General features: G+C 39.2%; 1 protein-coding gene across 1 annotated transcript in view; it reads left to right on the top strand.

The window, feature by feature from the left end:
• Positions 1-16,106, top strand: part of SPTBN5 (spectrin beta, non-erythrocytic 5) — a gene marked incomplete at its 5' end in the record, with an annotated part of 100,367 nt that overhangs the window by 26,250 nt on the left and 58,011 nt on the right. The window contains 10 exons of the mRNA XM_082484976.1: positions 264-450; positions 1,682-1,882; positions 3,048-3,164; positions 3,771-3,934; positions 5,667-5,799; positions 6,629-6,774; positions 7,499-7,613; positions 9,648-9,758; positions 10,928-11,107; positions 15,210-15,413. Of these exons, the coding sequence (XP_082341102.1) occupies positions 264-450; positions 1,682-1,882; positions 3,048-3,164; positions 3,771-3,934; positions 5,667-5,799; positions 6,629-6,774; positions 7,499-7,613; positions 9,648-9,758; positions 10,928-11,107; positions 15,210-15,413 (1,558 nt within the window). The remainder of the gene's footprint in view (positions 1-263; positions 451-1,681; positions 1,883-3,047; positions 3,165-3,770; positions 3,935-5,666; positions 5,800-6,628; positions 6,775-7,498; positions 7,614-9,647; positions 9,759-10,927; positions 11,108-15,209; positions 15,414-16,106) is intronic.

Raw genomic sequence — 16,106 nt, 5'->3', positions numbered from 1 at the left:
AACATCATAGGACAAGCCCAGGACCTCAAAACTGTAAATCACTTTTCCTCTGCTACATTTACTGTTACCATATAAGTCTACTTGCCAAAAGTAGCCTCCTGGAGAAGGGATTCTTTTATGTACAACCAGCACTAACCATTGACATTTAATTGCAAAGAAGTGTCCTGTGCTTTCTAATCTTCACAGCTGTATCATAGCCTAATTCCCTTGGCAGAATCAGGATAAAGCTTTGTTTTAACATATATTTAATGGACGACCCCTAGGTTTGAGTCTTTGCAAGCACCTCTTGATGAGAGGCGTAAGCTGCTGGAAGCTGCAGTGGATCTCTATGAGTTCTACCATTATCATGACATGGAACTGAACTGGATTAAAGAGCGATTGCCCATTGCCTATTCTACCAACTGTGGGAAGTCCTTGGATGTGGCTCAAAGCCTCCTGCAAAAACACAAGGTAACTCATTTAGTCAAGTGTATTATAGCATGTCGGCACATTGCATTTCAGCTCAGCCTGCGAAACAGCACCTGCACAGTTCTCCTTTACCTCCAGGAAGGTCATTGCAAGCAAAATGTGTTGCCACACTTTCAATGAGTACATTCACCCATTCCAGCACTAGCCCAGCTAAAATGATTGCAGTGGATTGAGACCAGTCAGCAATGTGGTGATGATTTTCAGAGTAAACATGAAATTCCTGAGGGAAGTATTATTATTCTGAGAAATTTTGTAGCTCTTCCCATTAGAAGTGGATAAAAAGCCAGTTTACCCCACACTTAATAGGAAAAACAAGGTTTTTGCTTTCTAGGTTGATATTTTGACTGTTATATGCTCATCCTATTTTAGTTCTATGCTTACTGCTACATTATACATGCAGTCTTGAGGTATGTGCATGCAAGATTCTATAGGAGAGCATGTAACAGCTATTTGTTTTATTTCTGTACTGCTTGTAAAATGATAAGAACAAGCCAGGGTCAGTATATTTACAAAGACAAGTTAACACTGATTTCTGGAGAGTTTGATTCTTTGTAGCAGTGCCTCACAACCAGAGGTGCACCTCAGAGCTGCCCTGCACCACAGGCAACATCGGATTTTGCAGCACCTGGATTGCAAGTTCCATGAGAAAGGTTGTAAGACCACTGGGGATGCTTTATGGAGCAGGACTCTAATGAATTTCTTGGTACTGTTGACAATGTCTCTCTTCCCATCATCCTCTAGGCCATTCATGTTCTGGGATATTTTATTTTCCCATCAGCAGCTCAACACTCTTCTCTGAATCCCCCAGCATTGTGTCTCATGCCTTGTCCTGCTCCATCTCTCAAACCTTGGCTGCTGGGCAGGGGAAAGGGCAGGCACATGGTAAGGAGAAGGGGTAGAACCAGGCCAAAGCACCAGGCTGAGGACTTCAGTGAGTAATGCTGAGTGTGTAGGGAAGTTAAGGGATGTCAGCCGCCTTACGGATTCATATCTCCTCCCTTAATGGCAGCACCAAGAACAAAGCATTATACACATGGGGCTGGGACTGGTGGTTGAGGCTGCACCTATTGTAGAAACAGTCTTTGTGTCCACAGGCTATACTCTGCCCACTGTCACCAGCTGTCAGTTTTGCTTAGGACTAAGAGCACATAGAATCTCTTTGTCCTTACGTACCTTTCTTTTATTCCTACGTTTTCTTTTATCTCATTCCCAGGAACTGCAGGCAGAAGTGAATGCCCACAAACAGCAAGTCCAGCGGGTCCTGGATAAAGGAAAGACAATGGTTGTAGGCCAGCATCCATCAGCTCAGAAAATAAGTGAGAAATGCCAGGAGCTTGTGACAGCCTGGCAGGGCTTGGAGAAGGCCTGTGAGGAAAGAATGAAGCAGCTGCAGCACTCAGTTGGCTTCCAGGAGGTACAAATTACAGCAAAGTGCTTACATAGTAGCTTCTTCAGACAAACGAGAGGACCAAAGTTTTAAAGTGAATAACAAAACAGCTTTGCTGGGACTGATACTCACTTCAGTTGCTTGAGGCCAGACTCATGGGAATGGGGTTGAGGAGCTGAATGCAGCCCCCAGTCTAGAGCTGCTGCTCTAGAGGTTTGCCTTGGACTCTGTACCCATCCCTTATGGTTGTGTGAATACACATTTCTCCTGGTAGTAGCTCCTTTCTCAATATCTTTATACAGCCTCAGGCTTTGACTTAAGTAATGCAATGGATTGTGAACTGTCGCTTCATACTGGAGAATTATGAGAAGGAAATCAGAAAAGAACGGATCTCTTGTGCCGTCCAATTTTTGCATGTTCCAGGCAACAATGTTCCAGGCAACAAAATGATACTGATAACACTCTTTTACTCTCAGTGCTAGTTAGGACTTTTGGCCCTATTATTTTCAACAGGATACTGGACCAGTATGTTTAGCCTGTTTTTTAAAAAAATTATAATTGCTTGCAAATATTTATGTCAATAATCCAAATTTTCTGTCATCAGTGGTCACGTAGGAGTACAGTTTTTCAGATAACACAAGCAGACATAAACAGCATTTTCACAGAGTTCACAGGCCTACCTAAACTATGTTCCCTGGGGAATTTGGTCATCTGGCTCTTATTTCCTCCATCTATAAAAACAGCTGTCTATGCTATAGGCTTTATGAGGTCTGATTTTTATAGGTGATTTGACCTTCTCAGGAAGGGGAAGGAGAAATATCACACCAATATTATACAGTAAGCCCCTAATCTTAGTAAATAAGGTAAAGAAAGGGTCAAGTAAGGATAATGATGTGAAGAAAGAAAAGTGAGACAACTTGAAACTTGCTGCCAGAACTTTGATGCCTGGAGAAGCCCTTAGTTATCCTCAACTGAAGTCTTCCATCTGTGGCCTCCTTCACTTTCATGTGATTTGACAGAACAACACTGTGGAATAGTATTTATGGGATTAAATATTTTTTATTTTTTATTTAATAAAACATCACAGTAAACCTTACAGTGCACCCTCCATTTAGAATTTATTAGGTCAAAAAAATGACACGAGTATTCTGCAAGTTGAGGTAGAAACTAATTTGCTTTATCTTTAACTCAGTTTTTAATGAATACTTCAGACCTGGAGGCTTGGATAGCAGAAAAACATCCACTTGTAACAAGCAAGGACTATGGTAAGGATGAAGATGGAACACTGAAACTCCTCAAGAAACATAAGGTATTTCTCTGCTTAAATTCTGTATGCTGGCCTGGTCTTCTGGTCTGTCTGTGGTTGTAAAATTTTCTGTCTCATTGGTACTTAAGTGTCCAGCCTTTTACACGATATTTCACATTGATGTGTGTCTACATGTGAACGGACTGATAGAAGAGATCAATGCAGCTTACTAATATGGTTGGAAAAAATGTAGTTGGGGAAAAAGGAGAAAGGTGAATATTCTCATCTTATTTTTCTGAGGCCTAAAATGACTTATGATCTCATATCTGCATTTCAGTCTCAAGTACATGCAGAAGCCTTTTTTTTTTTCCTATAATCAAAGATACAGATAGAGTATTATTCCAGGAATACTTTTATCTGCCTAATAATGCATTAGGAATTTCTAATTGTCTTTATTCACATAGTTTGTTTGAATTTATGTACACTTGTTTTCCAAAAAATGTTGCTAGAAAATGATCTAAAATTGATCAACTCTTGGAAACGTCATGTGCTTCCAGAAAGTTTTTCTCCTGTTTTAGTGTCTCAATGCCTACATCATAGGCTGGTGCAAAAGTTCAAACAGTGCGTATCCTGGAAAACTGGCTCTTAATCCATTCTTTTCTCTTCCAGGCACTGGAGCATGAGATTGCCATTTACCAAAATCTGATGAAAGAACTGAGTGAAAGTGCTCAAACTCTTCCTCTTGTGGGCTCCATCCAGTATGTTGAGGTTGATGCACCAAAGGAACAAGTTCATTCAAGACTCCAGGAGCTGCAGGAACTAGCAGCAGCAAGGTATAAACTAGAACTGCCCCTTGGATCCTAGGTTTGATTCAAAGCCCACTGAGGTCAATAAAGGTTATCTCCAGTTGCCTCACTAGAATTTAGATCATATCCATTATCTCCTCATTTATCAGTTGTATTTAGGAAATTGCTTGTTTCTATATTAGAATTCTGTGAGGTTTTCGTTATCGCTAAGCAAGAACTCTACATTATATTCAGGGAGTTTTGCTACTTATTAAGGATTTGAAGCCCCTAGATTTCCTCCTTACCCTTCATCATTCTCTTGTAAAGTGACTTGAGATGCCGGATTCTGACTTGCCTTTGTGGTATTTGGAGTCTGCTGTCAAAAGGAAAAAAGTGTTTTTAAAAGGTTTCCTTAATGTTGCTTGAAAATTACTTGATTCATTACATAGCAGAAGGGAGACCACTGCAGTTACACTTATCTTTACGCCCAGTGGCTGTGCAAGTGTAGGAAGGGGTTTATTCTTAAATGAGTCGTTTACTTTTCATTTCACTTCCTTTCTGTTATTATTACAGTAAGGTGCTTACAACAGGACAGTTTACTTGTATGCAGGGTTTTTAAACACTTCTGGTTTGTTTTCAGGAAGGAACAAATGTCTGAACAGTTTAGGTTTTTCCTCCACAAAAATTTTGCTCAAAAAAAGAATGGGGCTTTGCAAGTAGAATAAATTATAAATAAGTCTGAATACTAGAATAATTAAGCCTAGAGGAAACTGTTTTTATTCTTGTTTACAATTATAAAAGTAAAAACATCAATAGAAAATCCTGTGAATGAAAAGTTCAGAGAAAGAAATACTCAGTCTAGAAATATCAAAATGCTTGTGTGTGTTGAACACAGAAATGTTTTGTGTTCATTCATGCTTGATGTTAACCTGTATCTCATGGTGCCTTATTGGTGCTCTTGCTTGTACCTCTGATCTGCATTCTCCTTGGCGGGCTGGACTCTCTCAGTCAGCTACGTCTCTTGTGGTGAGCATTTGTGATTCAAACAGGGAAGCTGGGTTCATCTTTCCTGGAATATTTGCACAATTGCCAGGCAGTGTTAGCAGCTGGAAAATTGGTATTTTCTTTACTGTGGAAGGCCTATAAGATGTCAGGCTGTATTATAAGATACTCTAGGTGATCAGAAATATGCATCAGGTTGCAGCAATTTTGCTGAACAGGCAATATGAACAGAATTGCATAAAATGGCTTTCATAGCACTTGCCTTTCTGGTTAGAATCCTCAGTTAGAAAGATTTCCTTCTCATTTCCATAAGTACTACAATTATTTTCAGAAAGACAGATCAGGAAAAAAAATGCAGGGCATTCTTATGGGAAGGAAAAAAAACAACCAACCAATCAAACGCTCCCCGCCCCCCAAAGGAAAAAAAAAGAACAACCAACCCACCCCCCACCCCCAAAAAAAGGCAAAAGCAAACCACCAGAAATTTAAAAAAAAAAAAAAAAAAAACAAAAAAACAAAAACCTAAAAAAACAGGGAGAGAGCACATCTAGATACACTGCTTTTTTGGGAAGCTCAGCTAATGAGTCTGACCTGGCTGACAGCTGTCATCCTGTAAACCTAATTTCCAATCTTGAGAAATGAAGTCAGCTCTTTCATTAAAAAGAACGAGTTTTTGATGGTGAGAGGTTTGGGGGACTAAGAGGAAGAAAGTTACTAATTGCCCTCCTCTTGTATTCCCTTGGTCTTGTTGTATTGTCTTGTCTCCTTCCCCCAATAGAGGGAAGAAGCTGGATGAGACTCTTGTCTTGCATGAGTTTCTACGAGAATATGAAGATCTGCAAGACTGGATCGCTCAGCAGAAACAAACAGCCAGCTCTGAAGACTATGGAAGTGATTACAAACATGTCTTGGTGAGTTTTTTGAGTAACAGATCAAAAATCAACAAAACTGTATGCAGTGAGACTGTAAAAAGATTCTAAGGTTGTCCTTGAAAACCTATAAGACAGAGTAAGAAATAAGTATAAATAACTGGGAGACGGGAAGAGAAAAGGGTAAAGAGTGGGTGGGAAGGATTGACTCGTTATGACAGGCAGGCAGCACTGCCTAACACTCACATCCTGTTACTATGGGGGCTGAGCTGCATAGAAGAACTGCATGCTGAAATGTCTACACCTTCAGAGAGCAACTTCTTTCTATTTTTAATAACCAGATATTTCAGCATGACATTCATTAAGGATTTTTTTTATCACAAATGCTGACATATGGACATTTACAGCTATACCTCTTCACGCGGCACAGAAACTAATCTAATGTGAGCCCCTTAGAAATCAATAGCCATTCAGAATCCTCCTTTTTATAATTTATTTCAAAAAAATTTGTGTCCTAAATCTTAAAGTTGGACTACATTATTCAGTTATAGTACTGAATACACATTTGCATTCATGAAGTGAAAACGTATCATTTAATAATTGGGATTCATTGTACTTTGGATGTTTGTTTCTATCCCTGGTAATGATTATGCCTCACATCTGCATCCCAAACCTCATGTTTTGCTAACAGCTTGTAACCCCTCATGGTCTTTGGAGGTAAAATCCAGTCATTCTCTGCAGTTTCTCAATCTCCAAATATGATCAGCTTATTACCTGTCTTTTGGCTGTGCCCTGATGGCTGAGCTGGTATGTTTGGGAAAAGAGAGCACTCAAAATGCCTTTTTTGTTATTGACATTTTTGTTTCAAAAGCAACTTTGTGCCAAATATGACACGTTCCGACACCAGTTGGAAGCAGCTGGGAAAAGAGTTGTGGCTTTCCAGCAGCTGGCAGACAACTTGCTGAACTGTGGGCATTCTGAGTCCCGGGAAATTCGGCAGAAGCAGAAAGAGCTAAGGTAGGAGACTTGTGTTAGCTCTACACTGCTTTGTCCTTTCAATTCACTCTCAAGGACGAGGAAGTGAGAAGGAATTAGAAAAGGATAAGGCATGTCCTCCCAATTCTCTAATTGCAAAATATGTGGTTTGCTCGCTGGAACAGAGCTGCTGCCATGCCTCATTTAAAAATAGATGACTATAATGCAGACATTATCTGCTTGCTGGTTTGGCTTCTTGTAAATTGCATCAGAGGTGCTTTACAAGTAAGGGGTGAATGAACTTCCTTTGCCCTTTGAAACGGGATCACCTAACTGAAAGGCTAGGAGTTTAGTTGCTTCTTTATCGCTTCTGATTTTTGAGTTTGAATCCCATGACTGCTCTGTAGAACAACATTAAGATGTTCTGAGCTTCTTATATCTGGCATTGATCCAAACTGGCCCAAAAGAGAAGCATGAAGGTGTAGTAGGGTCTTACTCAGTCCTCCAAGTCTTGCATATAAAACCTAAAAAGCATATTGGAGACGTGCATCCTTATACAGGACCATCTATTTAAGTGCCTGGAGCAGACAGGAGGACATGGACAGAGTAGGGTGAGAGACATGCTGCCCCTCAGAGAATCACTCAGAATTTAATGGCAGGAATGAAAAACAAAGGAAGAGGACGTCTTGTTTTCAATCTTTCTCCAGACTGTTAATCTTCTTTACTCCTAGTTTGAATGTTTTACATGTTTCTTTTCCCCTTGTAGGAACTCCTGGGAGGAGCTGTTGGGAGTTACCAGATTACGAGGTGAGCGGCTGAGAGATGCTGAGGCGATTCACAAGTGTTACCAAGATCTGACAGATGCTCTGGCACATATTGAGGTAAAAAATAATGGGAAAGTCTCATATAATGAGAATTTCATTTCAGCTTAATTTGTGGAGTATTCTTATGATTCTCAGCATGCTTACTGCTGACTGCTAAAAAAAATCTCATTAAGAAACCTGTGTGATTACTCAAAGTGTTAAAGAAAAAAAAAATGCTGGGTAATCCTTAGAGGCCTGACTGGTCAGCTTATGACAACCATTGGTAAGACCAGGTGCAGCTAGAGTTGCTGATCTGTGGGATGAGCTGAGAAGACCAGGGCTTGAACTAACTTGTCTCACAGTGCAATGCATATAGTAATGTTGTTCACAGTCATCAGGCTTGACCAAGAAGCTGTTTACTGCCTCGCTGTGGTTCTTCTTTGTACACTATTGCAGCTTTATGTGCTGAAGAAAGAACTGTCTTGTGAAAAAGGCATTTGTCTGGATTACAGTGATCATTAGCCTGGTAGGTTGTCAGGTAATCACGTGACCTGATGTGAAAAGCTGGGCCAAAAAACCTTTCCTCTCATTTCAGTGCCCAGTACTGGTAATAATTTCAAACAGTCCCAGTCTGAAAACTGTGGGAAGAAGTCCCAGCGAAAATCTTCAGGCATCTATTCTGTCTGAGCATCCTGAAGAATTTCATGGAGAAACCACATCCTTGCTGTAGTGAGGGGTGTGGTTTCCCTAATGCAGATACATACAGGAGGCAGCAATCCAACAGAGCTTGCACTGTTTGCAAGGCAACAGGGCTTTGTTAGGCTGCGTGCAGTAGATTTTCTACTTGCTTGTGTTGGCAGAGTCTGCCTTATTCAACTATGTTATTCCTGTTTCCTTTCCCTGTCATGAATGGAAAATCAAACGTCATAATATTTCACTCAATACCAGCTGGGGTTTTCAGAACCTGGTGCGTATTTAACTTCAATGATGAAGTAGTTAATTCCATGACAGTGACAAGTGACAGTTCAGAAACACTTCACAGACCAGCTGTTGGTTTATCCCCATGCTGAGTTTGGCACAGGCAACCAATACATGCTTCTTGTATAGCATCTTCTTAATAAGCTTCTCTACTGAGTAGGAGGGCAATTCAGTCATCTTGCCTATCTCCTCCTGTGTACCCTGGTCAGATGTCTACCAGGGAAAGCCATTTCTTATAGGAACATAGTACTAGAAGATCTTGCTTAAGTCAGCAACTCCAGTGCCATCGTACAGGCAACTATAACATGTATCTCCTTTTACAGCACCTTGCCAAGATGCATTGTTGGTACCCCAAACCAGCCTGTGAATCTGTTGCAGAAATGGACTTCTCCAATAGTTAGAAAAGTTCTTCTAATTTTCACCTAAATTGACTTGGAGCAAGTTTCTAATCATTATATTTTAGCAACAGTGTTGTCCTCCAGCTGAAATGCTTTTTCTTTTTGCTTGCTGTGTTCCCAGTGCGTGTCTGTGTAACAACTAAATCCCCTCAGAACCTTTGTTGAGCTAAATAAATGTTTAAGTCTACTTTTATGTGATGGTTTCTCCATTTCTCTCATCTTTGCCATAATCTTTCCTCCATTTCTCTCATCTTTGCCGTAATCTTTCTTTGTATATATGCCATTTTTAACTCATCTTTCCTGAGCATGTGTAACTAGATTTTTATCTAAAGGTGATTCACAGATAGACCACCTGTATGCCAAAGAATGGCCTGAAAATGTTGGTTGTTAATGCTACTTTAGGAATTCGCTATATGCCACTGCAGTAGCTGTTCAAGATTGATTCTCAAAGCCTATAAGACATTCTCCTGTATTTTCTGATCAAGGAAAGACTTGAACCTTCATCTCTCACAGTTGGGTAACTTAATCACTAAGATACTTGCAAGTGAGTTACTAGGACAGATGTACTAGGACAGATTTTTTTCCAGCTTCCTTTTGCCTATCATACTTGAGTAACCCAGGATGTCCTTAACTGTGCAGTATGAGTTGCACTACACAAATTGACTGAAGTTGGCCTGTGGTGTGTTTTGCTTGGAAAGAGAAAGTAACAAAACCTTCTCTGATTTCTTCCTTCTAGGAGAAGTCCAAAAGTATTCCAGATGATGTTGCTAAGGACATGAGGGGTGTGCAAACACAGCTCCGTAACCATGTGGCCTTAGAGCACGAGCTCTCAGGGAATGAGCAGCAGGTAATGAAAGTCAATTGTGGTCTTTAATGTGTAGCCAAAATTCAAGTTTCCAAGACAGTCATAGTAATAATTTGGTAATGTGAACCAAATTATTACAGGCTCTCTGTGAGAGCCTGGAAGTCGCTAAGGATCTTCCTTAGTCCTCTGCTTTTTTAATATGTTCAAGGTTTGATGGCAATGACAAAAAGTAGGTCATTTAAAACATTACAAATAAGGGACATATTATAATGAGTGCTGACTATTGAAATGATTCACAGGGATATTTTAATCACTGTTTGAAATGTATGATTATGCCAGGCTTTATCATGTGTTCACCACCTTCTACAAAGTGTTTCAGGTGATTACAAGGAAAAATCCAGAATCTGTTCTACGTGCACACAAATGGAATATTCATTGAACACAAAATGCATTGATTAACTACAGAGAATTATAGAAGGAAGGATGGGGCAGCAGTCTGGAATTTTCAACAAGTTTAAAGGGGCAGGAGTTAGACTGTGAGAAGGAAGGTCTCATTATACAAACTTGCAGAAAGTTTCAGCTCATGAGAACAACTGTTATTTAGAAAGCTTCCTTGTATATAGGAGATCTGCTTAGCCTCAACTAGACCAATAAAACCAGTATAAGTCTTCTCTTAATCCCTTTGTTTAGTAAATGTAATGGTATAGTTAAAACAGCACGTGTTATATTGAGATTTCTGAAGTAGTTATCCCAGTATTATTTATCAGTGGGCTCACTCTCAGCCATGTGGCAGATAACACTAGAATTGATCCCACCAGCTGCTTGTTGCTTTTAAAGGTAAAAGAGCATGAGATATGCATGAGGGGAATGTAGTCACAGTTAATCTATATGGTCACTGAGGAAACCAAGGTATGGTTAGCTATAATTTGCATTACTTACATAATAAACGCTACAGTAAAAAGGAGAAACAAAATCTGCCTATTTGAAAAAACACCATTGTGATGAGCCTTAGTGAACACTGGATGTCACTGTTATTCCATAGAACTGAAATTAGGGAAGCTTTTGTTTAGCATGAGAAAAGTTAGGTCAGAAAATGTTGCTTGAACTGTAGTTTCGTGTACATTTAACATAGCCTTTATCATAAATTTTCTGATATTAGCTGGATCTCTGTGACTGTCTTTCCTACCCTCTTCTTTCATCCCTGTGTATAGCTGCAGGAGCTGATCCACTCTGCAGATCATGTGCTGACCCATTGCTCAAAGAAACAGATGGAAGACCTGAAAGCAAAGCAGCAGGCAATAATGACCAACTGGAAGATCCTGAAGTCTAAAGTGGAACTGCGCAAGAAATTTCTGGAACAAGCATACAAGCTTTACCAGTTTCAGGCACATGTAAGCACTTCTGCCTTCTATCTGTTGGTACAATGGAAAGCTGCCTTTGATGTATGTGAATCATAGATGTACTTCCAAGCTGCAAAGGTTAATGTAAACGGCTACAGCTGCTATCTGTATTATTAATCAAGTATTTAAGTGCTTGTAGCTATTTAGAAAAGGTGTTAGAGGATAAGGATCTTTTACTTTCTGTAAGAAGGGAAGCTTGTATCCAGCTGTATATGGGATAACTGATAGTTTTCAGAAATGGTCATCACTGTGCAGGAGTATTGGTGGTCTTTTCAAAGACTCTGCAATTCCCACTGAGTAAAAGTGATAAAAATAGATGTTAGACTCCCATTTATAACGGCTAAAAGTTTGTTCTTTCTCTCTCAGTGCATGTAATAACCCTCAATTAACTTACTTCATGCAATGTATCAAATACACCTCTCTGTCTTTGCAGTAAACTCTCAAGTTGCTTAAATACAGTGACATGCATATATCAACATAATATAATAATCTGCAATGCACAGTAATTTTCTCTCCAAAGAACTCAGTAGGTCACTGAGCCATGATTTGCCACAGAATATTTTGCAAGTGTCAGAAGTCTCAGTGAAAGCACTTCAGCTAAACCACTGCAAATTAGTAGATTATTGCTCCAATACTGCATTAGCAGGTATTAAAACAGCAAGGGTGCCTCCTTTTATCATGAGGGAAGTTGCTAATATAGGTTTCTAGAGTACCTTTACATGCTTTGAATTCTTGAATTGTTCCAGGTGTGATTAAAGATTAAATTAAATTAAAGATACCTCTGGTAGTTCACATTCTGTTTCCATGTTTGCTGGGAAGCAGAGACTATCCAGGTTATGCTCACCTGGAAAAAACCTTCCCACAAGTTTGTCTTAAGGTTGTGAGCTGGGATCAAGACCACAATAGAGTGTACATCATGCTTTTGTGCTAGCATGAGACACTTCTGCACATTAGGTTAGTCCACATTAAGTCTCTTAAAAGTATTCAAACCAGCATTACCTGTCATATTTCATCCAAAAATATATTTGTACAGTTAGAAATAGAGGATGTTTATGGCATTTTGTTTTTTTGAGAGTTCGGTTGGTTTGATTTTAACTGTTAAGAATCCATTATGTTGTCCAGACCTGTTGATGGGAAATAAAATTAATTAGAATTTGACTTAAGGAAAATTAGAGTGGCTCTACTGGTGTAGGTGAAAGGTTTATTTGTTCACCATCTTTCTGATAGTGATCTAGGGATGACAGTAAGAAGAACATAAACACCTTCTGTTATGTATTCTTCTAACATACATTAGATTCTGGAAGTCTTCAGCCTGGGGAATTCATCAGGAGATGAATCTTGATGGATTTATCCATTAAAACGTAGTCACTCAGAATTCACTTTTTATTGATTTGTTTCATAACTTATGTCATAAATTTAGTTATTGACTTCAGATAGAAAATGTCCTGTTGGTGGGGGTGCTTTTTTCTTTTCATTGCTGGAACCATACAAAACACTTTTGGTTTGAATTTTGTCTGAAATCTCTGATGCATCCTGTGATCTGAATGGCAAATCTATAGCCCATTTCTTACTCTGGCAGCGTGTCCTTTCATCTTCATTGGTAAAGTTACAAGCACTGACCACTTTAAGATATATAAATCTGTCAGTATCTAATAGGGCTACACAGACATCAAAGCACTTTCTTAACGTCATAAAACAAAATGACAAAGCCAGGTGACTGTATTCTCAGTGACATGTTTAGATGGGATGATGCCTCAGGTATCTCCCTGTCTCTTTGATGTCAGTCTGCTGGCAAGAAGTATTCCTGATCCTCTCAATTTTCACCTCCTTCCCTGACAATAATTCCTGAAAGTGAAGAGCTGGTTCCACAAATTCAGTAAGCTCATCTTTCTGCCCAGATGGGACAAGGCAGGGTTATACAGCCATGTCTAATGACTGCAAGAGTCTCAGTAGCTCTAGGGTAGGTTAGAGCAACTTTACTGCAGAGTATGCCCCAAATTGCTGAGCACAGAGAGACAACTTTGCTCCCTTTCCTCTTTCAGCCATGCCAAGAGGTCTACAAACTTAATGTTAGTCACAGCTGTTCAGTGTACTTTTTTCATTCGTATTGTTCATTTGCAGTCCATGGGGCTTTTTCATTACAAAATTTTACACAGAAGTAGTGAAACAAAACAAAAGCAGCCCTTCCAGGAAATGAGAATTCTGCACAGTCATCTGGGGTATCTCTTGCATCCCATCAAGTGCGATTTTAGTCTGATTAAATAGCAGAACTGTCCCTAACTGACAACACACGGTAACAGCAGAGGGCTACAAATCTTCCAAGAAACTCTGTCAAGGAAGAGGAATTTAGACATAGACTCGAAGTATTTCTGGCTGGTTAGAGGATCTTGTTCTGAAATTTGTGCTAGGATCTGCCTGGTCTCAGCCAGGCTCTGCTTAGGAGTTTCCTGCAGACTGATGTCTATTCTATCCTTAAATGTTACTGGCAGTGCCAGTCCAATAACCCATTATTTGCTCTTGAATTGTTCCACTCATTAAATATCCTGAGATTTATGGATTTTTTCCTAATACTTAGCTTAAAATCTCAGGGAGTCTTAGACATTTGCAGTGCCAAATGCAATGTCAGTGTCTACAGTGACATCCAGCTGTATGTGAATTAGTTCTGCAAATCAAAATTATGCCAACACATGTGCACTATGTGGGCCCTTTTAAAAGGAGCACAGTCCTTTTAAAGAGGCATTTAGTAGCTGTGTTCACTGACTTTAAGAAAAGAGTATCTTGGTTTTAAAACCTAAACTCTTAGGAGCCCAAAATGGCCATTTTCGACTTTGTGGTGCTTTTCTGAAATTATTGTTTCCTGCCTGGATGGTTCACAAGGCAGCTTTGAGATGTACAAAATTTTGATGTTAGGGATAAAAATCCATGGGTAAAGTGGAACAGGCAAGAAGCTATTTCCATTACATAGTTTCCTTCAGCAGAAAAGTCAGCAACCATTCACAAGAGAAATTTTTTAGTTCTCTGCAGTAAAAAAGCATTTTTCTTCAGCACTTACTATACACAACAGTCTTTTAATATACACTTAAAAACTAAAAGACCGTTTACCACCTCAGAATTGAATCAAGTAATCCAAACACAATTAAACTATAACAAAAATTAATTAATCATCCCATGTAATCGTCAGTACAGTCCCTTGCAGTCCTATTTTTTACCAGCTGACATGTAAGAGCACAACACCTATTGCAGTTTCAAACAAGATGCCTAAAGTAAGTGGACTAGTGAAGGTGCAGAATCAAGTGGAAAGACACACAGAAAATGTCAAATTATTTTTGCTTGCACAATCTTCAGTCACAATCAGAAAATAATTCTGAGATTTGTTTAAGACTTTTCTTGCTCATAATTGCCTCAGATAAATGCTGCAGACATTTTAAGATATTGTGAATATGTTTATTTGTTCATCAGATTTTGAAAGTAAACTAGCATTACATCTTTGTTCCTTCCACAATTGTGTTTCTGTGCCAATCTCAGTCATATAGTTCCACAAAGCAGGAGCTGAATCTTGCATACCTAATATGCTTAAGCAATTTTTTCTGACCTGTGATTTTGCCTTTATTCCACCTCTATTAGAGGGACCTCATTTGTTTTTCACCTGAAAATTCTTACTCTCATTTTAGAATGTGTGTCCGACTTAAGTTTCAAATAGACTTGTATTAGCCAAAGCGAAGTCACAGAAAAATAGGGTGATATTGTTTTATTCCTTCCTGTGAAGGAATATCACAAGAAAACCCTTAAAGAGTGATGGAGTAAAGGGCAATAAATTATATTATGTTGTCATTGATGTGATATGACACAGTTTTATTATGATATTACAAAACACCTATGATTTAATACAGTATGTAGAATTTCCTACAGTCATGTTATCCACCCTTATTAAAATTCATAGAAGTACTCTAAGCCCTAATGAAATATTTTCTTTCTCATCTGTGATTTTATTAGCTATTATTCACTTACAGTTGAACAGTCAGTCTATGGTTTACCTGTCTGATAACCCAAGCCTGAGCTCTAACCTCAACTTTCACATTTTTTTGGGTTCCAGGTTTGGGACTATTTCTCATGGACAGCAGAAATAATAAGGGAAATGAGGGCCAAGGAGACTATTCGTGACATATCTACTAGCAGCCTGAGACTTACCCAGCATCAACAGCTACTGGCAGAGCTTGAAGCACGAGAAGAGAAGTATAATCACGTTGTACAGCTGGGACAGTCACTCTTGCAAGATGAGGAAATAGAATCAAAAGAGGTAATTGAAACTCATTTGAGTTCAGTCACGCACATTCAGCTACACCGTGTAACTATCATTCTATACTGTATCACAATGTAAGCATACAAATGCGCATGTACACTCACACATTTGCCTCTGTGTTATCTAGCTTGGGCACAAAACCACCTGTTCCATTTCCTACCTCAGCAGCAGATGAGTGCTGGCATCTCCTGAGGGCCTGCTTGCAGCAAAGCTGGGCTTATTTGAGAAGTTTGCCATGTTCTGAGCAATGGAGATAATTCCACCCACTTCCCAAACTGGGTTTTCACACAAATACTAATCTTCACATTACAGTGCTGTACCTGTACCAGACCAGGCTGGACAAAAACCTGTCAACCAAAGCATGGAAACACTCAAACATATGGAGATTTTAGAGATTAATTGAAACATTTTCTGTAGTAATGAATTATGCTGGTATATTTAACTCTCTGGAAATGAAAATGTCAGTTTACTCAAGACAAATAGCTTCTAAGGTTCTCACAGCATTTCTTTTCCAGTACCTACTAGGTTACTTCTCCGCTGACAATTGACTAACATCTCGTGAATATCTTCAGAAAACTGCAGTTCATGCAAATTACTCTCCCATCTGAATGAGAATTTATTGAATATTGCAATGTATTACTATAGTAACTGGAAATCTTCCTGATTGTAAAGTTCTCTGCCTGTACAAAA

This window comes from Vanellus vanellus (assembly GCF_965231255.1).
Source record: "Vanellus vanellus genome assembly, chromosome: 6".
Taxonomy (NCBI): Eukaryota; Metazoa; Chordata; class Aves; order Charadriiformes; family Charadriidae; genus Vanellus; species Vanellus vanellus.
Note: the sequence above shows the minus strand (reverse complement) of the source record. Positions and strands in the feature narration are given on the sequence as shown.